Source organism: Natator depressus, chromosome 4 (assembly GCF_965152275.1).
Source record: "Natator depressus isolate rNatDep1 chromosome 4, rNatDep2.hap1, whole genome shotgun sequence".
Lineage (NCBI taxonomy): Eukaryota > Metazoa > Chordata > Testudines > Cheloniidae > Natator > Natator depressus.
The window spans coordinates 114,597,861-114,625,761 of record NC_134237.1 but is presented as its reverse complement, the minus strand read 5'-3'; the positions used below and the strand labels follow the sequence as shown (position 1 = coordinate 114,625,761).

At 42.8% G+C, this 27,901-nt stretch overlaps 2 protein-coding genes and 1 long non-coding RNA gene across 6 annotated transcripts in view; 1 reads left to right on the top strand and 2 right to left on the bottom strand.

Annotated features, from left to right (window-relative positions):
- Positions 1-12,671, bottom strand: part of ZBTB49 (zinc finger and BTB domain containing 49) — a 35,121-nt gene extending 22,450 nt beyond the window's left edge. The window contains exons 1-2 of one of the 3 annotated variants that reach the window (XM_074951678.1): positions 12,556-12,671; positions 2,198-2,370 (exon numbers count right to left, since the gene is read on the bottom strand). In XM_074951678.1, coding sequence (XP_074807779.1) covers positions 2,198-2,370; positions 12,556-12,630 — 248 coding nt within the window. In that variant the 5' untranslated portion in view covers positions 12,631-12,671. Of the gene's footprint in view, positions 1-2,197; positions 2,371-5,289; positions 5,390-12,555 lie in introns of those variants that run through there. The other 2 variants (XM_074951679.1, XM_074951680.1) reach the window with 2 other exon arrangements.
- LYAR (Ly1 antibody reactive) lies at positions 5,492-21,151 on the top strand. Of its 2 annotated transcripts, none has more exons than XM_074951681.1 (9): positions 5,492-5,648; positions 7,567-7,757; positions 10,290-10,404; positions 12,622-12,729; positions 15,586-15,669; positions 17,319-17,736; positions 18,052-18,138; positions 20,231-20,316; positions 20,734-21,150. In XM_074951681.1, exons 2-9 carry the CDS (start codon positions 7,636-7,638, stop codon positions 20,863-20,865), a joined length of 1,152 nt encoding a protein of 383 aa, XP_074807782.1. In that variant the 5' UTR covers positions 5,492-5,648; positions 7,567-7,635; the 3' UTR covers positions 20,866-21,150. The 2 variants fall into 2 exon arrangements, with proteins under 2 accessions (XP_074807782.1, XP_074807784.1); XM_074951683.1 differs by lacking the exon at positions 5,492-5,648 and adding an exon at positions 6,241-6,256 and having other exon boundaries at positions 20,734-21,151.
- LOC141986780 (uncharacterized) lies at positions 19,095-26,530 on the bottom strand. Its single transcript, XR_012639359.1, has 3 exons — positions 25,624-26,530; positions 23,819-23,904; positions 19,095-19,284 (listed from the first exon to the last, which is right to left on the bottom strand). It is a non-coding gene; the product is annotated as an uncharacterized LOC141986780 (long non-coding RNA).
- Positions 26,531-27,901: the final 1,371 nt, after the last annotated feature.

Below are 27,901 nucleotides of genomic sequence, written 5' to 3'. Positions count from 1 at the left end.
TGGCAGTCAAAAAGCGAACAGAATGTTGGGAATCATTAAGAAAGGGATAGAGAATAAGACAGAAAATATATTGCCTCTATATAAATCCATGGTATGCCCACATCTTGAGTACTGCCTGCAGATGTGGTCGCCCCATCTCAAAAAAGATACAATGGAATGGAAAAGAGCAACACAAATGATTAGGAGTATGGAATGGCTTCCATATGGGGAGAGATTAATAAGACTGGGACTTTTCAGCTTGGAAAAGAGATGACGAAGGGGGGATATGATAGAGGTCTATAAAATCATGACCGGTGGGGAGAAAGTAAATAAGGAAGCATTATTTACTCCTTCTCATAACACAAGAACTAGGGGTCACCAAATGAAATTAATAGGCAGCAGGTTTAAAACAAACAAAAGGAAATATTTCTCCACACAACGCACAATCAACCTGTGGAAATCTTTGCCAGAGGATGCTGTGAAGGCCAAGACTATAACAGTGTTCAAAAAAGAAATAGATAAACTTATGGAGGATAGGTCCATCAATAGCTATTAGCCAGGATTGGCAGGGATGTGTCCCTAGCCTCTGTTTGCCAGAAGCTGGGAATGAGCAACAGGGAATAGACCACTTGATGATTACCTGTTCATTCCCTCAGGGGCACCTGGCATTGGCCACTGTTGGAAGACAGGATACTGAGCTAGATGGACCTTTGGTCTGACCCAGTATGGCCATTCTTATGAGGAGTATGCATTACTATTACAGTAACTCCTCACTTAACGTTGTAGTTATGTTCCTGAAAAATGAGACTTTATGCGAAACAATGTTAAGCGAATCCAATTTCCCCATAAGAATTAATGTAAATGGTGGGGTTAGGTTCCAGGGACATTTTTTCCCCAGACAAAAGATATTATATACATAATACAGTATAAGTTTTAAACAATTTTAAACAAACAGTTTAATATTGTACATAGCAATGAATGATGGTAAAGCTTGGCTGAGGTGGTACAGTAAGAAGTTGGAATATTTCCCAGGGAATGCCTTTCTGCTAAATGATGAACTAGCACTCGGCTGAGCCCTCAAGGGTCAATATGCTGTTGTTAATGTAGCCTCACACTCTACAAGGCAGCATGGACTGAGGCAGGAAACACAATAGATGCAGGGCAGTAGCTGCAAACACTTCCCTGCAAAAACTGAACATGATGATGAACCCACGCTATCCAGGTGGAGCGCACCACTCCCTCCTCCTGACAGCACATGCACGGCTGCACAGGCGCTGACTTTCCAAAGTGCTCGGGGGTGCGTGCATGAGTGAGAGAGAGAGAGAGAGACATGCATTGCCCCTGTAAGTACACTGAGTATGTTGCCCTTTTAAGTAGATCAGCCAGTTCAGACCGGAAGCAACAGCTTCCTGCAAGCTCCCCCAGTTCTGTCCCCAAGCCCTGTGACTGTCCCCTCCTCCACTTTGTGGAGAGGGGGTACGGAGCGGGGGAGGGGGCAGAACAGGGGAACATCCTGACATCAGCACCCCTCTCCCACCCTCCCTCAACAAGCTCCCAGGAGCAGCCCCAAGGCAGAGGGCAGGTCAGGAGCACCACGGCAGTGGGGGGAGGGCCACCTGAACTGCTGCTGGGCAGCTGCTGAGCCACATACCTTACAGGGAATTTAGGGGAGCTGCTGGCGGGGGGAGGAGGGGGGGGGGGTTCTAATCCCCACGAGGAGGGGTTGCTCTTCTAGAGAATCCTGCAAGCAGTGGACAAAGCAGGCAGCTGCCAAACAAGGTTACAAGGGAGCATTGCACAACTTTAAACAAGCATGTTCCCTAACTGATCAGCAACGTAACAACGGGACAACGTTAAGTGAGGAGTTACTGTACTATTTATTTGTACTGCAGTATTGGCAAGAGCCTCTAACCAGAGACTGGGGCCCCACTATGCTTGGCACTGTAAGTATATAATGAAGAGAGGATCTCAAAGAGCTTACTGGCCAAATATGTACAATTACAAAATAAATTAGGCAGACCATATTTTCTAATTAGACCAAATGTGAGATACAGATTATCTCTGGACAAGTAATCCAAGGTCCCCATAACTTTTAATTCCAGCCAGTGACTAGGCATTACTACTTTGTAACTAGCATAAAAGTTCTCTCCTCAGAGATTAAGACATCAGTTATATAGTATCCTGTTAATTCAATAAAAATATATTCCCAACTACATACCTGAAATACTGACTGAAAGCAGCCAATACATTTTTATGTGCTTTGAAGCAGACGCCTTTGACTACCAACATGCAGTCACAGAGAAGGCCTTGAATGCGCTGTTCATGTAGCTGCTGGAGAAGATGACAACTATGACTAGCAACAGTGTCCATGCTAGAATACCAGTTGATTACCTAAAATACAATAAGATAAAAATACTCTTGGGATTAAGTTTTAAATTAAATATTGTATTTGCAGAACAAATTTAAAATGACATTAAAAATTAATGTATTACTACTATTTTCCCTACCTCGCAAGGGAAACAGAGCTAATGCAGATGTCTAATAATATTTGCAAAAAGAAAAGGAGGACTTGTGGCACCTTAGAGACTAACCAATTTATTTGAGCATAAGCTTTCGTGAGCTACAGCTGAAGCTGTAGCTGTAGCTCACGAAAGCTTATGCTCAAATAAATTGGTTAGTCTCTAAGGTGCCACAAGTCCTCCTTTTCTTTTTGCGAATACAGACTAACACGGCTGTTACTCTGAAACCTAATAATATTTGGGCCATTTAAAGACAAATGAAAAAACTGTAGGTGATTAACGGCTGTAGCAGTACAGACACAGAAAGTTTTATTAAAGTCAATATTTCCTATTACAATGAGATTTTGCACAAATATCTAGTAATGGAGATGCTGCAAATAAACTGAACTTTGTAATCATACATTTTCTTTATTCACTTAAATATGTATTAGACTTTAGCAAGCAGAACACAGAACATCCACAAACTTAAAAGTAAATAGGCATTTTGTATTGGAAAAACTCAGTTTCTTAATTCTCCAAACACAGAATAGAAAATCCTGAAAAGACCAAATATATTTATATATATATCATTTCACTTATAGTTCTCAGATAGGTAAATTATAATAGTATTAGACAAATTCAGGACTCTCATTTGTACTGGGAAAAAAGTTTACATCATATTTAAAGTCTCTTCAAGCTGTTCACAAGACTGACCTGGAACAGAAAATATCTAACATTTGTTCCCAAATGAACAACTGTATATAATCTATGCTTTAACTTAATTTTTGCCCACGGGAAAGGAGAGGGAATCTCCCCCTTTCGCATGTTTTAAAAGTAGGAGAGGAGAAAAAATCCAATCTTTTAGGGGCTTCTCCTCATTACTGGATCTCGCAGTGAAAATTAATTGGGTCACCCACCAAAATAAATTTGCATATACGCCGCATCCGACAATTAAATTAGTTATCCATCACGTTCTCAGGACTACTAGGGGGCACCATCCTGGGACTTTTTTGACATGTCTCCTTTTAATGCATCCTAATTATATGCAGCTTCTCATCTGCTATTACAGGGATGGCCAAACTTACTGACCCTCCAAACCACATATGATAATCTTCAAGAGTTTGAGAGACAGGCACGCTTGCAAGGGCTCAGGGCTACAGCCCTGCAGCAGAGTGGGGGGGCTAGGGTCTTCTGCCCTGTGGGGATGGGGGATGTTGGAGCTTCAGCCCATGGGAGGCACCTCCCAGGGCTCGGGGTTTCAGTCCCGTTCCTTCTGTAGCCTCCAGCCCCAGCAGGTGTGCCCCGGGGGGGTTGAAGCCTTCAGCGCCAGCAGGCACCTCCCATGGGGCTGAAGCCCCTAGACTCCCCTCCCTGTTGGGCAAAAGCCCCTAGCCCCACCAAAGGACAGAAACCCCGAGCTCCCCCTCTTCCCCAGTCTGGTAGGCAGAGAAGGGGGACAGCATGAGGAACTACCCGAGCAGGACATTAAGTGTAAAAGAGTCGCGGTTTGGCCACCCCTGTGCTATTAAGAGGTATTACTTCATTGCACCTTTTGTTAAAATTCCTATAAGGATTCACCAAGTCACTAAAACTTACAAATGGTTCACTGAAAACCCCTTAAGCCTATAATAGTTCCTAAAACCTCTCCCTGCTCCAAAGGATCTTATAGTTTATTAAAGCAATCTGTGACCTTGGTGTGTGTGTGTTTAAGGACAGTGAGTGCAAGTGCCTCACTCCCCCAGGGGAAGGGAACCCAAAGGTTCTGCAAGCCACTGCCTTACCAGGAGTAATTTCAGCAGCATACTAGGCTTTGTTTTTCTTTTAAATGTTCATTAAAAGTCTCCATGAAGTCTGAACGTGGAAGGAAACAGCCTCAGGTATAACACAGGGGAAGGCAGACAGGGAAAGGGTTTGCTCCAATGTTAGCAGATAAGGAATATAAGAGGGACACTATCATCATGTGAATTCTCCCTTTAGCACTAGCTACAGGTTTAACATCAGTGTGTAGAAGTGAGGGAGGATCTGGTGTAATGTTAGTGGGTGTGGGGAGGAGGGTATACAAGGTTTATGCTAACCCCAATATTACCCCTAGCTACAAGTATACTATGAGGGGGAAGGACGTCACTCGCCTAATGTTAGTGAGTGGGGTAGAAAGATATGCAGTGGTTGTGCTAACCCCCAGATTAGCCCTACTTAGAGGGCTAACGTGAATGTGGGTGGGTGAGAAGGGCTGGTCTAATGTTGGAGGAGGGGGGACACGCAGGGGTTAGCTCCACATTAGCCCTCACTACACGTATAACGTGTAGGGAGTTGGTCTAATGTTGGTGTGCAGAGAACAATATATATACATGCTATATACCCCCAAGTCAGCCCTAGTTACACATATAATGTAGGGGACTGGTGTAATGTTGGGGACGAAGAAGGGAACATGCAGGAGTTATATACTAATCCCCAGATCAGCCCTAGTTACAGATATAACATGGGGGGCTGGTGCAATCTTGGAGGGGGTTATACTGACCCCAATATTACCCCCAGCTACAGGTATAACACAACGAGGAGTCCTTGTGGCACCTTAGAGACTAACAAATTTATTTGGGCATCCGCTCTCGTGGGCAGGACGGATGCTGCTCCAGCGCTGCCGGGTACGGGCAGCAGACTCCAGGGGCTAACTGCGGAAGCACTGACCCTGAGGAGCGCGGCCGGGCGGGGCCTGGCCCCGGCACCGGAGTAAGGCTCCCAGCACGTGAGGACGGGGATCTGCTCCTTTCCCTAGGGGGCCGCTCTAAGGTCTCCTCCCACCCAACCTTCCTACCGGCTCCGCCGGCTTCTCTCCTCCATCACCGCGGCCGCCCCATGCCACCTTGATCCCGATCGGGCCACTACCCTCCCGTCCCGGCACTTCCGGTGAAAGCACTTCCGCTTCCCCGTGGAGGAACCGGGGAGAAGACTGGAGGTGGCATGCGAGCCGGGAGGGAAGACGGCAGCGGGGACACCGAGGCGCACGTGCAGCGGGGGAAGGGAAACATGGTGACACCATCCGGAGCGCAGGCGCAGTTGGGGCGCGGCCGTACCTCTTGCTCAGTGGCGGCCGACTTGGGGGAGGCGAGGTGGTAGCCGCAGCACGTGCCGGGTGCGGGATTGGTCGTTGGAGGCGGTGGCGCAGCATTTAAAGTGAGTGGAGGGGGACTCGCCTCGGCCTGCGTGGTTCGGAGCGCCTCAGGCGCCTAGGCCGCGGTCTGAGGGGCGCTTGCCGGGCATGGGAAGCAGCTGCGAGCTCCGCGTCAGGCTGGGGCCTCCCCCGCATGGAAGCCGGCTGGAGCAGGCCGAGCCCCGGCTGTGAGGGGTGTGGCGGGGTCTGTGGCGCTCCGGGAGCCGCGCGCTGGCGGCACGAGCCCCTCAGAGGGGGGCGGGGGGAATAATGGCAGGGACTGGGAGGCGCGCGCTCTGCCGGGGGCCCCGCGGGGATCGGCCCGGCGTTCCCGCCACGTGGGCCGTGACCCATCCACTCTTCGCCTTCCTGCGCTGTACGATGGAGGCGGGACCGGTCGTGGTCGCGCTGTCGCTGCGAGGTGAGCGCAGCCTAGCCTACGGCTGGGAGTAGATCGCCGGCGGTAATGCTCAAGCCTGGGGTAGGCTTGAAACAGGGTGGCCTAGCTCCCTCGCAAGTCTGCCCTACAGCGCTATGTCGGTGCGGCAGCACGTCTGGTGAAGACGCGATATACCGATGGGAGAGAGTTCTTCCCGCAGCGTAACTACTCCACCTTCGCAAGAAGCGGAAGGTACATGGATGGGAGAGTGTCTCCTGACAGCCTAGCCCGGGTGTGGACAGTGTGAATCTTGCACCGCTGGGGGGGAGGGCTCTTCACACTGCAGAGGACTTGTCTAAATTTGCAATTTACAGCGCTGCAACTTTCTTGCTCGGAGGTGTGGGAAAAACACCCCAATGAGCGCAGCAAATTTCAGCGCTGCAAAGTGCCAGTGTAGACAGCGCTGGTAGCTATGTCCCCTCGTGGAGGTGCTTTTTTTAAAGCGTGGTAGTGCTTTAGCATTGCCAATGTAGACCAGCCCTGAATCGATCTTAATTATATTGATTTAGACTGTAGTGCACACCACCTGCCCTCAAGGTGTGATCATTTTTGTGCCCTGAAAGCTGTAGTAGGTCAACCTAACCCCCAGTGTAGATGAATTTAGGTCAACCGAATTCTTCTTAGCTACATTGAAAAACCCTTTGTGCCAATGTAGGAAGCATCAACACCACAGCACTGTAGCTGTGCTGCTGTGGTGTAGACATGCCCTAAATGAAAGAAATGGGTTCTACAAAAGGATCTGAAGAAGACCAAGGATGCCTGGCATGAGAGAGCCCTTCGTGAGAGCCAAATATGGGAGCGGATTTTTAAAAAGGCATGAAGGCAAGACTGGGAGAACTAAAATGAGAAAAGTGAGGTGGAGAGCAAGGGATGGTCAAGGCAGAGGGATAAAAACTTAAATTTTGAGTGAAAAGACTTTGATCTTTATGTAAAATGTGACCGGGAAATTGTGATAACAGCAGAAAGTCATGATGTAGTCAAAATGCCAGGAGAAGATGGTTTTTATCAGTACAAAGTTGCATAGATTAGAGTCCATGACTTTCCACTGTTCGGAATAGGGGAGGTTAAATTAATTCAGGTGTGAGACAATACCATGGTGTCTGAACCAGGATTTTAGCAGCAGAGACAAAGAGGAAGGGCATATTTCAGAAATCTTACAAAGAGAGAACAGCAAGATTTGGCAAGCACTTTAATGTGAGGAGAGAAGGAAAGGCAGGAATCTGAGGTAGTCTGAGTTTGTGACGTGCAGTTTTCAACCGAAAAACATCAAAATAATTATTTGAGTTGTGTATATACAAAGAAATATTTTTGCAATTAAAAATGAATGTTACATAAAAGCGCAATTAACGTGTGAATCTTATTCACATTTAAGTCTGTTTGATAGATTTGCTGTTGGTAGATTGATCCACGTGCACTTAATTTGTGTGGGTTGCTTATGTTTTTCTTAAATATAATTCTCATGCTTTTTCAGAGTTATGATATGAATTGCATTTTTTTTGTAGATTTCAATTTGAAAAAGAAGCAGTTGTAAGCACCTTTTGAGAAGAAACTATTTTGATCACTTCATCAAAATGGTAGTTTTTACCTGCAGTGCATGTGGAGAGTCTGTGAAGAAAGGGCAAGTTGAAAAACATGTAAACATTTGCAGAAACTGCCAGTGCCTTTCTTGCATGGATTGTGGCAAAGATTTCTGGTATGTTAATGATCTTGCACAATCAGCAGTGACCATAGAAAAGCTTCCTAGGATATGTTGGAGTTAAATTATTTTGTGAGGTATTCAGGGTTTCATTTAAAACCAAAAAAAAAAACCCAGACCAACAACTCTAGCTGTAACGTTGCGCAAATACCCTTTAAGTGTGAACCAAAACATGTGCTGTCCTGAGTTGGCAGTTGGTAGACCAGTGGTTTTCAAACTGTGGGCTGCTACCCAGTACTGGGTCACAGAATGTAAAGCACTGGGTTGCAGCGGCTCTGGTCAGCATTGCTAACCAGGCGGTTAAAAGTCCCGTCGGCGGTGCTGTCCAGCTAAGGCAGGCTAGTCCATACCTGTTCTGACACCGCGCTGTGCCCCGTAAGTGGCCAGCAGCAGGTCCAGCTCCTAGGTGGGGGGCATGAGGCTCCATGCGCTGCCCCCCGCCGCACTGGCTCTGCACTCCCATTGACCAAGGGCGGCGCCTGAGGTGAGAGCTGTGCTGAGCTGCTTGCACGCCTCTACCTAGGAGCAGGACCTGCTGCTGGCCGCTTCCGGGGCGCAGCGCAGTCCATGGCGCCAGGACAGGCAGGAACCCTACTGTGCTGCTGACTGGTAGCTGCCCAAGGTAAGCCTGTACCCCAATCCCCTGGGTCAGCTCTGAGCCCCCCAAACCAGGAGCCCCCTCCTGCACCCCAAACCCCTCATCCCTGGCCCCACCCCGGAACCAGCACCTAGAGCCCTGACCCCCTCCTGCACTCCAACCCACTGCCCCAGCCCTAAGCCCCCGGAGCCCTCTCCTGCACACCAAACCCCTGGTCCCACTGTGCACCCCAACCCTCTGCCCCAGCCCTGAGCCCCTTCCACGCTCCAAACCCCTCCTCTCCAGCTCCGCTGCGTCACGGGCATCAACAATTTTCTTCTACTGGATTGCCAGAAACAAAGTTTGAAAACCACTGTGGTAAACCATTCCAGTGGTTCTACTGCATAGCTTCTCCGAAGTAGTAGCAGAGTGAAAAGATTAATTTCACAGTTTCTCTTCAGAGCCTTAAATGCAGCCATGAAACTGACAAGAAATTATGCTAAAAACATATAAACACAACAGGGGCAGTTCTATTCTGATTGGTTCTAATTGTGGGGTAAGAGGGCCCAAAAATGAAGGCTTGGAAGGGAGAGAATAGCTCTCTGCAGGTTGAAGTGGGTTAGTTATTATATTGCTCCCTCATCTTTGGTATTTTGTTTGCTTTCCTTTTGTTAGTAATTTAAGTGTTACGGCATGTAGGTGCGCATTAAAACTTTTCAATCCCTATTATATGCTATAAACATCAAAGTTACCATTGTTACTCGTTGCAGCTATGAATTATAGTACTTTGAGCTTTTGATTATGGCAAAAATGTTGCTGATTGTTGCAGAATCAGTGTGACTGGAATACTTTTTACCAAAATTGCAGCAGCTCTCCCTGTAACTACCCAGATTCTTCAAAAATCCCCACTACAGTCTACCTTTCCAAATGCAAAAGTAGAAATTTTATCTAAATTAACAGGAAATAAAATTGTAGGTACAGACCAGTAGGCTCACTAGTGGTAGGATTATGTTTACATTATCAGCCCTATTTTTCAGTTATCAATAACTTGATCAGAAAAATGTCCTTAGACAGAACTTGGTAAACAATTCTGAAGTCCAGGAACCAGTTTCTTTAGAAGTGTTGTTTTTAATCTGTTTTTCCATTTTAGCACTAGTAGCCGCTACAGAATTCAGGCCCCATTCCACTTTGCTGAAGGGGGAAGAATGGCCCAATAGTTAGGGCATTAACCTAGAACGTGAACTGAAGCCAAGTCTCCCTTGCTCCTCCACAGACTTCCTGTGTAAACTTGGCCAAGTCACTTAGCCCGTCTCGGTTCCCAATCTGTAAAACAAGGATTAAATAATACGTCACAACCTCACAAGAGTGTTAAAGATTGTGAGGCACTCAGATGCTATGGTAGTGGGAGCCATATAGGTTCCTTAGATCTGAGCAGTGAGTGGTGCTCTCTAAATGGTTTTTAAACTCTGCCGAAGAGCAGAAAAATATTAATACTCTTCTTTAGAAATAGCTTTTCCACAATATGAGCAAAGGTAAATGTTAAATATAACAATTATATATGTAATTAGAGATGTATACTACTTTATACGTTTATATTTATTAAAGACCTAATTCTGCATTCTTTGCAAATCTTAACATCCATTGAAGTCAAGTGATATTTATCAAGCTCTAGACTGGCAGGAATTCAAGCAGTCCTAAAATACACATGTACTTTACTTCACTCATGTGAATAGTTCCACTGACTTCAATGGGGCCACTAACACAAGCAGAAGTGTACACATTTGTAAGCGTTAATAGGATTGGAAGCTAAATTTGTATTGTACAATTACAACTCAAGTTTCCCTGCTTATGAAGGTTGCCTTGTTTGAGAGACTGACTGTGACCTGTTAACTTTTGTTAATTGAAATGGAACACTGTTTACCGATTTTAAGTGTGGCTTATTAATGTTTAAGGGGTGATGATTATAAGAGCCATGTGAAATGTATAAGTGAAGATCAGAAATATGGTGGCAAGGGTTATGAAGCCAAAACTAACAAAGGAGATGTTAAACAACAGGAGTGGATCCAGGTAATACTTTAAAAAATATATGTATTTAATGTTTTCTTTCTGATAACTCAACTTCATTTCAGAAAACTTTATATACTAAAACATATGAATTCATATTGGGGAAAATAAATGTACAGATGCTTTATTTTAAATAGCAATGCATGTTCTGGAAAAAATGGCCTCAAATGAAGAGAAGAGCAGACAAGCCTGACACTCTAACATTAATGCATCTCACCAGCTGAGGCATCAGAACTTCAGGTGCTGTCCTTGCTCCTGTGCTGGACATTGTAAATGTTAACATGCTCTTCCCCTGCAGGGAGTGTGTCCATCTATTGTGACCCTGCTTGCTTTTTAGGGAGCTGAATCTGATTTTCTCTAGTGGGGTGGTTGCTGTAAATTGAGGAAAAGGAGAAAAAAGTGACAACCAAAAATTGAGAGGATTCTTGAGGTTTCTAAGAGGGTTTTAGAGATCTCTTTATCTCAGCCTTGAATGAATGTATGAAGTAGAGAATTGTAAGTATTTATGTAAATAATCCCATTGTCTCTCTCATATTCATTTATATATATATATATATATATATATATATATATATATATATATATATATATATATATATAATATATATATATATATAATAAAAAAATTGAGATTGTATTGTAATCAGTAATACAGGTCTTGAACTGGATTTGTAACCTTGTTTCTTCCACCTCTATAGCAACATCATTGACAATGGTCATTTGAATTACTTCAAAAATTATCAACCGTAAACTAAGGGCTTGTCTATGCAAACATTTAATTCTCAGCAATGCAAAATGTGAATCTACTCAACAATAACCTGCTGTGCACTACGGGTATGTCTACATTGCACCTGGGAGTATACTTCCTAGCAGGGGCAGATGAATGTGTGCACTAACTCTACTTGAGCTAGCATGCTAAAAACAGGAGCATGGCTGCAGCAGTTCAGGCTAGCTACCCAAGTACAATCACAGCCTGAGCTGCTGCCCTTCCCAGAGTGGCCACACTGCTCTTTTTCCACTCTGAGGAAGCACACAGCCTTCTACAATGTAGACTTCACATAGGCTAAGTATTTGTGTGGACCATGCTGACATGTACTAACAGTTCCTTAAGTATGTTCTGATCTCCCCTGCTTTGCAACAGAAGTAGATCAAAGCACACTAAGAAACTGTGAGCAGGCACTTAGTATGTGGCAGGGTACATTCACACCCTAGCTTGTTGCAAGCTAAGTGTTTGTGTAGACAAGCCTTAAAACCACTATCCTGCAGAGCACTGAAACTAGTACCTAACTTTAAGTATTTATGTAATCCCATTTACTTGAATGGGATTACAGATATCATTGAAGTTATTTTAGTATTTGAGTGAATAGCTAGAACAGGGCCTGAATTCTGTAGTGGATGGTAGTGTGAAGATGGGCACTAGATTGTACCACATACTTACTGTTTAAGTTACAAAAAAGTAGCATAGCTTTACAGTGCCTCCCTGTTTATCTGGTGGTCCCGAGAGATGCACAAAACCTTTGGGGAAGAACCCATGAGCTGTCTAGTGTCTATTGGTTATGCTTTGACAAACCTGCACACTGGGTTTCCAAATTAAAAGACCACTACTCCCCTTCTTTTAAGAGGCTGTGAAATTCTGGAGTGCTTTATGAAGAAACAATCAGCTAGCATTCTCTTCTAGTACAACTCACAGGGTATAACTAAACTTTAGTGTAACAAAGTTCTCCGGTGTTATGCTACTTGTCCTACTTCTAGATATTTTAAATTTGAGATGATGGCTGAGCTGATTTTTTTTCTTTCTCTCTCACCAGTGCATGATCTGAAAGCAAAGATGAGCTATATAGTGTGTACATTTAGTATATAAGTAGTGGAATAGCTTAATTTCATTTTTTCAAACTTAGTGCATCAGTTGTTTCAGCTTAGCTGTAAAGTATGTAAATAATTCATATCACTTTGTGATTTCCCCCCCCCCCCCCCGGTGAATTTTAGAACAAGAAACTCAATAATTGGTATTTCTTGTGCACTTTTTGTAGTACTATAGCACTTTCAGAATTGACTGTATAATTTGTCTAAATATAAAGATGGCAAATAGTAGACTGTACGCTAAATGTTTTGCAGATGTTATTTATTCAAGGTACTCTGTATTTCTGATCTCACCTTGCATCTGACTTTGCTAGTTAACTCCGTGCTCCTTTGACAAGTTATTCGGCTTCTTTCTTGCAGAAGATTCATGAAGTATTGAAGAAGCCAAACATTAGCCCCAAAGTGAGAAACATCTTAGAGCAAATGCACACCTATGATAATATTCCAAGAAAAAAGGTCAAATTTCAGGTATGATTTTAATGGGACAAGTAGTGGATTTGAAATGAGGACTAATGGATTATACGGTCATATGTGCCACTAACTTCTGTTACCTGAGACAAGTTGCTTAACCTGTCTGTACATCTGTATAATTGGCAGGTGGGGAAGAATAACTGTCTGTCTGAGACTCAATTAATATTTATAGAGCATTGATCTTTGGATGAAAGGCCTTCTGTTTAATAATAATTTAGATAAAAATTACATAGTCGGACATTTTGGAGAAATTGTTGGGTTGGAGGCCTGCAAGTGCAAATTCCCCCTCTGTAAGTCTGTCCCCTCAAACCACACACTTTAATATTTCTCCATTTGCTGTTTCTGCCAACTTCCACATCCGCAAACACACCTCAAAAAATTGTAGTGATCTTTCTGCTAGACATTGGTCCTGCCAGAAACTCATTGCTGTTCAGGGCTCTAACTTATATTCCTCCAGATGACACCTTATTGAGCTGCCACTAGATAACTATGCCAGGTTTCACACATTTTATATAGCGTCCACAAAGAATAGCAGACATGTCTGGGATAAGTGAGCATGTTTCTCCTACTCCATGTCTCAGTTTGTGTGGCTGATAATGGACAATACATATGTTCAGGAAACGGAAGCTGTGATGAAACTTCTTGAACTATTGCAGAAGAGGTGAACATTTGAGTAGCTTTCTGAGGAATTAATGATTTCAGGTGAATTGAATAGTATTGCCTGGGAACATTGCAATGTAGTATACCAAAGCTATAGCGATCAAAAACTTAAACAATGCAATGTCACTTCATTTGTTCCAGGAAAGGACTACTGAAATAGTACATTGCAATGAGGCCACTTTTTGGCCACACCATTAAAGCTATCTCTTTAAACCAAAAAACCCTGCTTCTACTGATTTCTCATATCAAAATAAATTTGCTGCTGCACTTTCCTCTGCAGCAGGAACTCCGAAACAGCTCCAACAATTCTCTAAACAGATACATGTGAAGCTTATTTGCATTTTAATAATCTGCAAACTAAGGAAATGACCTTGGAGTGTGCTCATTTGTCCCATATTTCAAATGGCTTCAGTGAGCCTGAATGTTATCTCACTTAATAAACAATTACAGGGTTTAAGGGGATGTTAGCACAATTGGCAGTTCCTACTCAGAAGACTGGAACTAATTCATGACTTGGACAAGAATTTTGGGCGGCTATTGATGTGCTCAGTTAGAGGCATGGATGGCATGTGGCATATTATAATAGATGCAAATAATATGCAAAATTAAAGCAGTAGCACAAAGGTGAGAATGAACCTTTTAGCCTGCTGACCACTGTAACAGCTGACTCCTTGAATTCATCAGTTTGTGGTCATATGGTGTTGGAATTATTAAATTTGAAATTAATACAGTAACTCCTCACTTAACGTTGTGGTTATGTTCCTGAAAAATGCAACTTTAAGTGTAACGATGTTAAACAAATCCAATTTTCCTATAAGATTTAATGTAAATGTGGGGGGTTAGGTTCCAAGGACATGGGGGTGGGGGGGCAGATACAAGGCATGATATACTGTATAGTGGTTGGGAAGTACTCCTGGCTTACCCCACACAGGCACAGCCCACTGCAGGCAAGGACACTAGGAAGCACCTTTGCAGTAGCGGTGGCAGCTTACCCAGAGTTGAACAGGCTCCAACTTTGCTGGGGGATGCTCCAGGCCTGCCTCTTCCCGTCCCCTCCCCACTCCACTCCAGGCCCAAGTCTTCCCACCTCTGCTCCGGAGCACGCCGCATCCCCTCTCCTTCCTACCCCTCCCTCCCAGAAAGTCCTAAGCACCACCAAACAGCTGTTTGGCAGTGGGGGAAGCGCTGGGAGGGAGGCGGAGAAGAGTAACTTGTGCAATGCTCCCTTGTAAAGTTGCTGCTCTTCCACAAAATCTTACAAGCAGTGGACAGAGCAGGCAGCCAAACGACGTTAAAAGGGAGCATTGCACAACTTTAAACGAACTTGTTCCCTAACTGAGCAGCGATGTAACTTTGAAACAAGGTTAAGCGGAAGGACGTTAAGTGAGGAGTTACTGTATGGGAAATCACCAGACACCAATTTAACCATAAATTCTTTTATTAAATCCAAAGGCAAAATAGTACTTTATGCAGTTGCTCCAAACATGCTGAAAAGCCTAAATAACAGACCATTTGCTACATCCAAATAGTAACAAAACATTTATAAGCATTTGATCAAGATACTTACAAATGGGCTAAACCCCAGGGTGCTCAAAGCCATATTGGTCAGCTCCAGCATGGTCAGGCAGGTATTAGCAATGAACCCTTAAAGAGTTGACTTTCTTTATACCCTTCACAAATGTCATTGCCATTTACTGACTTCAGCTAAAAACCAATTGGAGACAATTCACCCATATTTCTAGTCTTAATCCAGACAAGGTTTACAACTTCCTTTCTTCCCAAGGCCTTTCTTCCGCTCCTTACTGTCCAACAGTTTTTCTCATTGCCCCTGGGTTCACACTGGTGTGTGGGTTGGGGAAGGGCCATGTTGGATCACTTTAAGATTTTTTGTGTTTTTTTTTTTTTTTTTTAAATCTGCAGTCACCCATATCAATCAGGGGCCTTCTTTTCACTTATCCCATTAGTTATTCTTTGAACCATACATTCTCCCTACTTTATTCCTTTTGGCCTTATAACTCATTATTTTGAAAGCCTTTCTTCTAACTTGCTAGTCATGGCCTTTCTTTACAACACCCATACATTTCCTTAACCAAACTTAAGTTAATTTTAATTCTTTAATTTTATACTTATCCTACATATGGTTAAAAAGTTAAAATTGAATGCCTGTCACTTCTCATTTCTTTTTCTGCACAGAATTGGATGGTGAACAGCTTGAACGTTGACAATAGTGCTCTGCAGGACCAGGTGTGGGAGATCTTTTCTGAAACAACCAGCAACGTAAGTCTAATCAAAGCCACAAAATCTTTCAGTACAAATACAACAATAGGGCAACAGAGTGGAGAACTTTCAAGACTCCTATTGGGGTCACTAAGTACTATATATTAGGGAAGGGTCATTGCTGGTGTCCAAAGATAAATGGAGAGTACATGAGACCAAATTCTTGCTAATCTATGGCAGAATATATTGCTGATGCAGCATAGCTGGGGTATTCACAACAACCTATGAAGGTAAGCTATAGGCAGTGACAGCATCATGGCGGTAGGAAGGTTATGTGTAAACTTCTTATCCCAGATTGCTTTTTCTAGTAAGGAACAGAAAATCCACTTTCTGATCATTGCTACCCCAGTCCGACATCTGTGTCCAATAATATTTTTGAATATTTTTTCCATTGTAACAGAAAAGTATGTATATTGTCTCATTATCCACCCATTGGAGTGTTTTATTAACTCATTTTATAAGTGCAACTTAAAACTATTTTTCAATAGAAAAATCCAATTTTAATTAAATATAAATCTTATCTAATGCATTTTAAGATTAATAATTCTGTTCCCAGACACACAGCTTCATTAAGATGAATTTAAGGTTAAGTATATCAATACTGTAAGGGTAAAACATCAAAGGTGTGTCTCTCAACTGTCCCCCTGTCAAGTGTTTTAAACCTAGGAAATTCAGAGTTAAGGTTACACTTAAGATATCCAAACATATTAAGAAATCTTAAGTTAAGACAACCAAGCAACTCTAACTCTGCCCTGTAGTGATGTCATGCAATAATTGTCAAGTATGATTAAGGCATTTTTACTGTTTGTGGTCCCAGCTATTCCGTTTGTTTGGTTTTTTCCCCCTTTGTGGCCTCACTGCAGGGCAGTAGTAAGTTTGTTACTCAAAGTGTAAATGTTGTAAGTTGGGAGAGTACGTGCTCGTGTTTTCATGCAAAACACAATGGTGAATCCATGCTTTAGGTACAAAATGGAACTTGGTCTTGCTTATGGAATTGTAACCAGCAACTTTCAACAATTTAAAAAAAAAAAAAAAATTTTTATCTATGTGAGCTGGATGCTCCCAGTTTGTTTTAATATTCTGATTTGCTTAGCTGTTGCCAACACCTTCTGTCTCTCATAGAGAAGTACCTTAACCTGTTCACTATTATATTTTAATTTAGGAACTACCCTCTGCCTGGACTTGCCTAGCTCCCTGTTACTGCTTGCCTCAGCTTCAGAGCACTCCCATCTCCCTAGAAATGTTGCTATTGCACTGAAATTAAGTTTATCATGTTAGAACTTCTAAAATAATGAATAAACTAATATATATTGCAAATGCCCACTTCATTCTTCTAAAAACAAAATTTAAGTGGAATAACAAATGACAAGCATGCATGTGTTGTAAATTTTAACATCTCAGATGGGACAGTTAGAGTAAGGCATGTCCTTTAGTCTTCAACTGAGATGCATTATCTCCATCAAGTAATGCTATTCCTCAATAATTGATCGTGGTGTGTGTGGTTTTTTTTTATTCAGAGCATAACATCACCCCTTCCTCTTCTTCCTTCCCCCCTCCCTTCCCCAATAATGCAGTAGATCTGGGTGGCATTACCAAAAGTAGTATGTGGAAGACATTTTTATTACAGTATTATTTTCTTTTAACAAAAGGGGCCAAGCAAAAAAGAACTAGAGAAACCATTGCAGAAAGTAGGAAGCCAGCCTGTAAAAAGTGAAGCAAACCCATTGTCTGCAGAAAAAAATGAAATGACGGCTGATAAACTTGAGAAGAAAAAGAGTAAGAGAGAACGAAAAGAAGAAAGACAAAAGAACAAAAAGACAGAGAAAAAAGAAGTGAAAGTAGAAAGCCAACGAGAGAACTCGGAAAATAAAAAAGGCAAAAAGCCTAAGAAAGAAAAGGAAGGTACTGAGAATGAAAATGAGGAAACTTCCAAAAGTAGTAATGCAGAAAGGAAGAAGAAAAAGCATGAGAGGAATAATACAGCTCAGCTGGAAATAAATGGAAATGGTAATCATAATGAAGAAAAACAAACACATACAAAGAAACACAAACGTAAACATCCAGAAGGTATATATCTAGCTCACATTCCATGCAGTTTTTAGTAAAGGCTGTTTTCTTCTTGGCATCTTGAAAACTCAGTAACCTGCTTTGGTAGAATCTTTACAACACCTATCACTTATAAATTTTTTTTTTAAAGTATACAATGCAACTTAAAAAAACATTGTAATGTGATGCAAGGTTTATTTTTTTATTTCAAAATCAGGAAAAATATTACAGCAAACTCCAATGCCAAGAATAGAAACTTTTTAATTGCATTATTTTTTAGTAATTTAAATTTTTTAATATTTCCTCATATTTATCTCTTATCTCCCCCTTCTCTAGAAGAACCTTACACCACAACAAAAAGAATGAAATATATAAAAACATCTGCAACCATGGAAACTGAAGAAATTGGGGGTGCAGATAAAGGTATCTTCAAACTTAAAGTGGAAGTTTAGACCTCTATATTTAGTAAGATAGTTATTTGCTTATGAAATCACTCATTAAGTGCTGCTATTCACTTAGGGCAAAACGTTGATTTGTCAAAACTCTGAGCAAAGGGCTGCCCCAGGAGAAGGCCGTGAACCAGATTGTGACTAAAGGCTTGTTTTCACTACCGGGGTGGGTCGACCTAAGTTACACTATTCCAACTACATGAATAACATAGCTGGAGTTGACGCAGCTTATGTCGATTTACCCCAGTGTCTTCACTGTGTTGCATTGACGGGAGATGTTCTCTGGTTGACTTATCTTACCCTTCTGGGGGAACACCAGAGTCCACCATATAGCACTCTGCTGTCAATTTAATGGGTCTTCACTAGACCCGCTAAATTGATGCGGCCACAATTGATGTAGCGGGTGTCAATCTCCCCGGTATTGAAGACAAGCCCTCAGTCTGTTTCATACCTTGCTCCAGGGGAAGTAATCTCTGTGAAGGTGATGATACCTGGTGCAGACTATTTCCCCTGATTTGTTTGTTCAGTTGTACTGGCCGCTCTCCACAGCACCCACTTCCACCCACCCACTCTCTAGGAATGAGTAACAGCCCCCCCTTCTCCCCCCCACAGAGGCTGCTCTCACTCTTGTGTTCCTACATACAATATGGATAGCAGCACAGAGGAGTAAGAGGGTGGCATGTCTTGCACCCGCTTAGTCCTTCACATGACATGACATAGCTGGGTCACAAATTGGCCTTTATTGCTATTTTTAGCTAGTGGTATTTGACACCCAGGATATGTATAATGAATCTTTTATTGAGCCCATGTAATTTGGGGATAGTTTTTTCAAATTTAGAAATAATTGTGTTAAATTTGCCACCTGTGTTTTTGGAAAAAGAAGGGGGGGGGGGAACAACAAAGGAGCTGAGATAAATTAGATCTACTGATGAAAAGCACAATATAATTTAAGGGCTCAGTTTCTCCCTTTCCCAGGATGGTGTCTTGTCACTTGTTCTTCCTTCCTCAGCTGGTGTGCTAATGCAACAGCACCCACCTTGGTCAGACCGAGCATTGCACAGAATCCGCTTAGTCTGGCGGGGCAGTCAGTCAGCATCTCTTGCTTAAGACCTGGTTGGCTCTGGAAAATTAAGTGGATTTAACTACATTGCTTGGGGTGTGAAAAATCCACAACCCTGAGAGACACAGTTAAGCCAACCTAACCCCCAGTGTCAACAGAACTAGATCAATGCAAAAATTCTTCTGTCAACCTAGCTGTTGCCTCCTGGGGAGGTGGATTACCTATGTTGATGGGAGAACCCCTCCCGTTGGCATAGGTAATGGCTATGCTGAAGTGCTGCATCTGTGCTGCTGTAGCATTTAGTGTAGACAAGGCCTGAGTCTGTATGGTAGGCCCATTCTGGGCTGTGAAGGGTGTTTGTTTCAGTCCTGCTGGGGTTTATGGGTTTCCTCCTTTATCCTTGGCAGAGTTCACTGGTCCCTGTCCTCAGCAGATCTGGAAACTACTTTTGGCTGTTAAGTTTCTGAGGGACTGGTAAGGGAACCCAGGCCCACCCACTCCACTGCATTCCAGCTCAGGATCTGTAAACCAGGCAGGTGGAATCAGGCCTTGGCAACTCCTCCTGCTGCGCTGAGCTTCCTACCTCCCTAGGTTCTGTAGGCTTCTACAGCCTGTGTATCCAGTCATCCCTTCTCTGTGTGGCTTCGCACCAACTTTCCAGCAGGACTTTCCTTCTCCAGCTTGCTTGCCTCTCTGCTTCTCAGCTCTTTTATTCACCCAGCTGCTATGAGGCTGCCAATCAGCACTGGCTGGTGATTGCTACATTAACTTCTTGGTTGCCAGGCCAGCATGGGGTCTGTACACCCCATTACAGTAGCTAACCTGAGGAACAACTTGCTTGATCCTTGTGCCAGGGTGGTGATGCTGCTGCAGGTGCAATAATAAGGCAAGGATAATGGAACTGGACAATTGTTCTGTGATTAGTTTTAGCTAGAACATGTGATGAAAAGATGACTTAGAAATATAGAAGATATGTAATACCATTATGTTTTAAACGATATTATAGGTAAATTCAACTGGAAGGGAACTATCAAAGCTGTTCTGAAGCAAGCCCCAAACAATGAAATTTCAATAAAAAAACTAAGAAAAAAGGTATAGTAGAGTCTTCATTTTTAAAACCCCTTTTAGTTTGTGAAATAGGTAGTTTGTTTATGTAGGATAGTTTTAAAAGAAGATTTTAAGTATATAGTCCTATGCCATTGAATGTGAACTGGTTAATTAGTAAATCATATAAAAATTCAAAAATGTGTGATTTAAGGAGTTTGGTTTTTTTTTGTTTTTTTTTTTTTTTTAAATTGGAGACCCCCAATCCAGTAAAACACCATCTAAGGACATACTTAAGTTTGCAATTTCAGCTTTGAGTTGTAGGTATTAATAGATTTCTTGCTGGATTTTAATTAAGCAATGTTATTGAATTGAGACGTGTGTGCATTTTAGTGTGGAATGTTTCAGTAAAAAAAGTGGAAATCATTCCTATTAACTTGAACTATTTTATTTCCTTTTGTGTAGGTTTTAGCCCAATATGCAGTAGTTGGTGAACATCATAAATCACAAGAGGATCTTCTAGTCATATTTAATAAGAAAGTGAACAATAATCCCAAATTCAAGGTTTTAAAGGAAAAAGTTAAACTCATGAAATAGAAAATGAGTGTTTTCATAATGCTCAAGTTTTACAATTGCAGACTGTCCAAATTCTCCTATCATGTACACAAACGCAGCTTTCACTGACTTCAGTAGATGCTGAGTATGTATCACAGCATAATTTAACTGTAATTCTATTCCTGGATTCCCCACTCCTTTTCTTCCCTACACTGATATGTACAACTGAAAATTTGGGAATGGTTGCATATGTTTTCAGAAATTTTGTTTTTACAGAAAATATATTTTTGGTAGAACTTTTAACAGACAATGGAAAAATTGCTGCCCATTCTATTAAAATCTTTTTCATGTTACTGAATTTATGCAGGTGTGAATTTCTTTATTAAGACCCAGGTTATATTGCACCTTCGCAGGAAGCGGTACAATTGCAAACTTGATGACGGATTAATAGAACACATAATGAGAATATTTTGTGTTATAAGAAGCAAAATGTTTTGGTCCAAAACTAATGGTATATACTGCAGATCATACGTGCTAATATTTTAGCATCCTGTTTTGTCATAAAAGGAATAATTGAGATTTGTCTGTCAAATCATTATCCATTTTGTTTAATTTCCTAATGAACACTAAATGAGAATACATACCTTTTTATATAAACAAAGTTAAAACCGTTCATATTTCATTACTATAAATATTTGGTTAGAAGCCAAGTAAAGCGTGTGGTTTTTGTTTTTTAAATGTGTGGGCTATTGCCTCAATTGGAAATTTGACAATTAAATACTGATGATAATGCCAGTTTATCAAATTGGGGAAATTTTCCCCAATTTTATCTATCCTTATTTGTGCTTTTAGAATAATTAATAATACTACCTGCAATTTTAATTAGTGCATTATTCAACTGGAAGGTGTTATGAATATTTCTGTGACTTCCAAGTAGTAAGGGATCTAGAAATGTGGAGAGTAGAGATGGTGATAAGATGGAATTTGTTTAGGGAGTATTACTTGAAGTAATAGAATAAAGTTTCAGGCTGTCACATAATACCCCCATTATCTGGAAATATCTAGTACCATGGAATAGCAAGGGGAGTGGTGAAAACTGTTTACAGTCATTTTAAACTGGCCTGGAGCATATTGGTTTGGCAGCTGACAAGATTATCTCCTAGGGTTTTAGGATCTCTGAGAAGCTGTAAATGTACAGTTTATTTGTTCCCCAATTAAAATACGTAAACCTACATAAATATTTCAATTTATTTAAAGCTGTAGCTATGAAATTGAGCTGTCTGAATACTGGGTTCCATTTGTTCAAATATCTTTACTTTTGTTTTGATACACAATCTTCAGATCTGTACCTTAGTCATCTGTCAATGAAGACAGAAGTGCTTCAGAGATGGGTGATGAAAATGGTCTAGAGGCATGGAGTAACTTTCATGCAAGAAGCCATTTAAAAGATTGGGATTGTTTAGTTCAGAGAAAGTGACAAATGAAAGAGGTCATGAGAGAGGCATACAAAATAGTGAATTAGAATAGAAAGGTAAAATCAGGCCTCTTTACTCTTCATACAAGCACAATAAGACAGTCAATGAAATTGAAAGTAGTAGATTTTCACAAATCATGAGTGCAAGAATTTGATTTTAAAATAGAATTTATACCTTGATATGGATAATTAGAAAGGATTAAAAAAAATTCAGTGAGATCAATGAGTGGTGCAAGTGCTCAACACCCTTGAACATCATGCCCTGTCTGTTAAGGTATAATCCTAAATATAGTTGTGTACTTAGGGTTGAAAACTTTCCTCATGTCTCAAGGAGGAAGTTTACTAAATCTAACCTATAAATCCTGATTTTCATCTCCCTATTTTGAAGATGGGATCTAAATTTAATTTTCAGGCTTGCACAACAACACTTTTTGAACACTTACAGTGTGAAGATCCCTTCTGTCTGTTAAAAGTTGTCAGTCTTAGGCTATGTTTACACTGCCAGGTTAAGACGTGAATAACATCCCTTAGGTTGAGTTACCATGGGGTCTCTAAATAGGGGGTAGACAGGAGAAAATCTCCCGTTGACTTACTCTACCCCTGACAAGAAGAGTAAGGTATAGGGGTCGACTGGAGAGCGATCTGCAGTTGATTTGGCAGGTCTTTACTAGATTCCCCCAAGTCAACCGCTGGGGGATTGATCTCAGCACACCAATCCCCACTGTAGTGTAGATCTGCCCTTAGTTAAAAGAATCTTGGAAATACCCCTACTCATGATGGGGGGGGGGGGGGGGGAGAATCATGCTCCTCCTTTCACTGTTGTAATGTTGAAAATATCCCCTTGCGTCATTAAATTAAACTACATCTCTTGCAACAGTCTTTCTTTCTACCTCAATTTTAAAGAAAGTAGTAGTATAGCTCTACCATGCACCACTTCCCTCTCCTTTCTCCCTTTGGTGGCTGCCTTTACCACTTCAGGTGGGATTGGGAGTTGCTCACCACAGACAAGTGGGTTTTGGAGATCATCTTCATAGGGAATGCCATCTTTACTACTCTTCCACCGACCAACCCCAGGCATCCTCTCTCATGAGAGCTTGCTTCATCAAGGAATGGACTCTCCTATGGTTTGATTCTACAGAACCAGTTCCCATGCCCTACAGAAGAAGGCACTTTTATTTAAGGTACTTCCTGGTACTAAAAAAGAATAGTGGTTGGAAACCCATCCTAGATTTGAGGCTACTCAACACTTATATGAAGGCACAGAAATTCAAAATGTTGACACTAGTGGTGATTATTCCATCACTAGCTCAAGGGGATTGGTTTTCAACCCTTGACCTTCAGGACTCATATTTCCATGTGATCCACCTATCTCTCAAACAATTCCTACATTTTACTGTTGGCCAGGACCACTTTCAGTACAGGGTGTTCCCTTTTGGCTTGTCATCTTCCTAAAGGGCCTTTTTAAAGATCATGTTAGCAGCAGCACAGCTCCCCAGGAAAGGTATTTTAGTGTTCCCTTACCTGGATGATTGACTCCTGAAGGATTGCTCCCTAGAACTAACTTCACAGGCAACTTTGAAGCCTTACATCTGTTCCTCAAATTAGGCCTACAATTAAACATTCAAAAATTCACTTTTACCCCTGTGCAAAACAGAATTCATGGGAGTGCATCTCAGTTTAGTAATGAAAAGAGTCTACCTTCCACTGCATAGGTTTGTGGCCCTTTTCATCATAGCCAATACCATCTAACTCAGCCCGCAAACCCCAGTCAAGCACTGTCTTCAATTGTTGTGACACTTGGCAGCTGGTACCTTTGTCACAGACCACTCAGAGTCTGAATGTGATGCCTTCAAGGGTGGCTTAGGACCATTTATTCATCAAACAGTTTAAATATACTACTTTCCATACTCGCCTGCCTAAAGGAATCCCTCAGTTGATGGAAAGACCATCAGAATTTTTGCACAGGAGTCTCATGTGCACATCCTTCCCCCATGGTCGTCATAATGACAGATGCCTTCCTACTAGTGTGGGGAGCACATCAGAATGCTCCTACAGCTCTGGGCAAATGGATGTCGCAAGAGACCATGCTATACATGAATCTCTTTGAACTCATAGCAATCAGATACATCTGTCTCCAGTTTCTACCACTAATCAGGGGCAAGTACATAAACATCAGGATGAATAACATGTTCTGCATGTATTATATCACTGAGCTAGGAGGAGCAACCTCTGCATCGAGGTTGTCAAGCTTTGGAATTGGTGCATTGCAATCAGGTCATCATCACAGCACGTATCTTCGAGGGGTTCAAAATGTGAACATAGATACACTACATATTCCAGCAATGGGGCACCCCCTCGACTACTCTTGGGGGGATTCTGCATGACTGTGTGTCTGCAGAAAACTGTCTCCCTGCAGAATGTCTATGCTTCCCTGCAGAAAATGGCAAGGAAGCTGCACAGGGGGAGGGGGGGAACCATGGGCAGTTTTTTTGGAGGGCTTTGTCCTCCTCCAAACAGAGGTGAGACATGGAGGGGGCACATGGGTTACGTGCCACTCCTCCCCTCCCCCTCATTTCTTTAAGCACAGAGCTGCCCAGCTGAAGGAGACTGCTTCTGGGCTCTGCTGACTCTGCAGCTGAACATCACCTCCTGGGTCCTAGTGCCAGTCAAGCTCCGCTTCTGTGTGCTTGGAGCCTTCCTGTTTTCTGTACAATTGAGTGCCCTCGGTGGGGCTGAGTAAGGTGGGGCGGGGGCGGGGGTGTTACCAGAAGATTTGGAATCAATTCTACTACCTTATCTAATTCGGTAATCAAGGTGGTTGCCTGCCCTAAAGGAGTTTCCAGGGAAAGCTGCAGCTAGCTAATGTTCCCTTGAAAGGACGTGGCTACAGCCCTCTTATCAAAAATAGGGAAGCAAGCAGTAAATACTTTGAAAACAAAAATAATATTTAATTGCAAGTAAGTGGTTACAGTAAAAGAGTAGAGATAGACAGAATCGGGTTACAGTTAAAAGGGGAATGAAGCAGCATGGCAAATAAAGACAGCACTACAATAACAATTTCAATTTAACTCTGTGGCATATGACAATCTAACAGTCGAATCATTCACTTAATACTCTATATACCTTATAACAATCAAACATGTAACAATATATTAATTAAACATTCAATATTAAATATTTAAAACTAAGCATCTAGTAAGCGCTGGCCTGGCAATTACTAAATGGGTAGGAAGAGATTTCACTCAGACCACAAGCATCCAGCTTTATTGACACTTGGAACCCACACATGTCAGGAACAAACAGGTAAACAGAAAGATTAGGCTTACAGGAAACTTCTCTCTAATCCCTCTGAGATGGCCTTTGGTCCTTCTGCTCTGTCTGGATGCTCGGGAGCGTGGTTGGCGGGTGGTGGCGGGCAGCAGCAATGCCGTGGTGTGGCTCCAGCGGCTGCCTGCTTCCACCGAGGTGACGTTCCTCCTCAGAGAGCAGACAGGGAAGCCTGCTTGGCTGCTGCTGAGGTGGCCTCCTGCTGGCTGGGGGGCAGAAATAGCCGTTGTCAGGGGCAACCTCGGAACCCTGGGTGGACTGCTGTTACTGCTGCAAGAGCTGCTTGAGAAGGATGCTAGCGAGCGGGGGTTGCAGGGCTACTGTGCCATGTGCCTGGGATGGAAAGGCCGTTAGGTACTGACAGAAGCCGTTGCTATGGCTTGTGGTGCTGCTGCAGTAGTAGCTGCTTTGTGAGCGATGGCTGCTAGTGAGCGTTGTCTGAGGCTCACGAGCGCCGTCGACGCTTGTGATGGTGAGTAGCTACTACTCTGCTGCTGTCAGGAAATAGCTTTCTTACCCAGCAGGCTTACACTGCCGCAGCTCTGTGAGCGTTTTCTCTCTTCCAGCTGTCCGGCAGCTTTCCACTCGCCTTCAGGTTCCTGTCCTCCATAAGGTTTTAGCCTGCTGGCTGTCGCCTTTATATACAATTTTCAGCTTATTGGCTGAATTATGATAATAAATGGTAGCTAATCAGCTTTCAAGTATTTGCATATGCTAATTTATGTCACAGGCACTGATGTGACACACAAGCTCAGCCAATCAGCCTCGATATATTAGCATATGCTAATTGTATACTAATTAGTCATATATACTAGCAGCTTGGCCTCCTCCCATAGACTTCTATGGGATTAATGTATTCCTATGGAGCTTTTCAACTGACTTTTGGATGAACCCTAGCTACTTCCTGTTTGAAAGCCCCATGTATTCCTATGGGCTACAATGTATCTCTATGGGATTTTGCTGAGTCATTCCCCACAGGAAGTGGAATATACCATTGCATCATAGGAAGTGAAGTTATTACATCATATGCAATAGATCCCTAAGTGCCCTACAAATGGGATCTCCCACTATATTACATCACCCTATAGCTGCCATTACTAGATTTTCTAATTTAAACTATTCTTAATTTTTATTTAATTACACGTTTATTCCTAAAACTAATTACTGTTCTGAGCATTCTAAAGGGTCTTAATACTATCACCACTCATTTTATGTCTGATTAAGCCAATTATATTTTTTTCTAATTTTAAACCCTTTCTCATGTTTTTTTTGCAAATTTCCAATTTAAAGTATTGTAAGGCATTTCAGGCAACTGAGGCAAAATATCTGCTGACAGTGGGGGAAATGGGGGAAGGAGGGTGAGGGGGTGGGAGGAAGAGGCAGTGGGGAATGAAGGGGGAGTGGAATAGGGCAGGGGAATATGGGAGTGAGGGTAGGGGGATGGAGAAGAAAAGAGGAAGCGGGAGATCAGCCTGCGGCATCCCCTCCACAGCAGCTGGGACTCCCCCATTAAGCAGGCCCATCAAACCTTCACCCTGACAAACCCTACACCTGGACCACTCTGACGAGCCTCCCACACCCAAACTCCCATCCCACTGATCCCCAATCAGCTGCACCTGGACCACCACATCAAGCCCCACTCCCCCAGCACCTGCCCCCCGCACTGAATCCCCCACCTCCCCACACCAAGCCCCATCTCCCCACACCCAGACCCCCCCACACACTGAGCCCCAACCATCTTCACCTGGAGCCCCTGCAGAGACCCATTTCCCCTGCACCCAGAACCCCCCATGAGCTCCTGTGCATCCAGATCTCCCACTGAGCCACCCGCACCCAGATTGCCCCACACAGAAACCTCTCACCCCACACCTGAATCCCCCCACACTAAGTCCCTCCACACTTGGATCCTGCTGGGCTGAGCCTACCCACCGACACCTGATGCGCCTGGCGCAGAGGGGCAGGGAACTGGGTGTTTCTGGGACAGGCCCTGCTCTTGTCCTGTGTCTGGGTCAGGTGCAGCCTCACTGCCAAGTCCCTGTACCAAAGGAGGTGGGGGCTTCAGGGTGATCTCCCACATCAATGCAGCCAGTGGCCTGTGCTCCCCACTGTCATGCAGGAGCCGCATTTATTTATTGACAAATAAAATTAGCAAAATTTTAAAATATTGTGCTCATAATTTTAAATTCTTTGGTGCAGAATTTTATATTTTTTGGCACAGAATTCCCTCAGGAGTACCAGATAGACTTGTTCGCCATAGCAATAAACAAAAAATGTGCC

Coding starts and splice junctions, on each gene's coding strand:
- LYAR (XM_074951683.1), top strand. CDS start 7,636: ATGGTAGTTTTTACCTGCAGTGCATGTGGAGAGTCTGTGAAGAAAGGG. Junction 17,737..18,051: donor CAAACGTAAACATCCAGAAG/GTATATATCTAG, acceptor CCCCTTCTCTAG/AAGAACCTTACACCACAACA. Junction 18,139..20,230: donor AATTGGGGGTGCAGATAAAG/GTATCTTCAAAC, acceptor ACGATATTATAG/GTAAATTCAACTGGAAGGGA.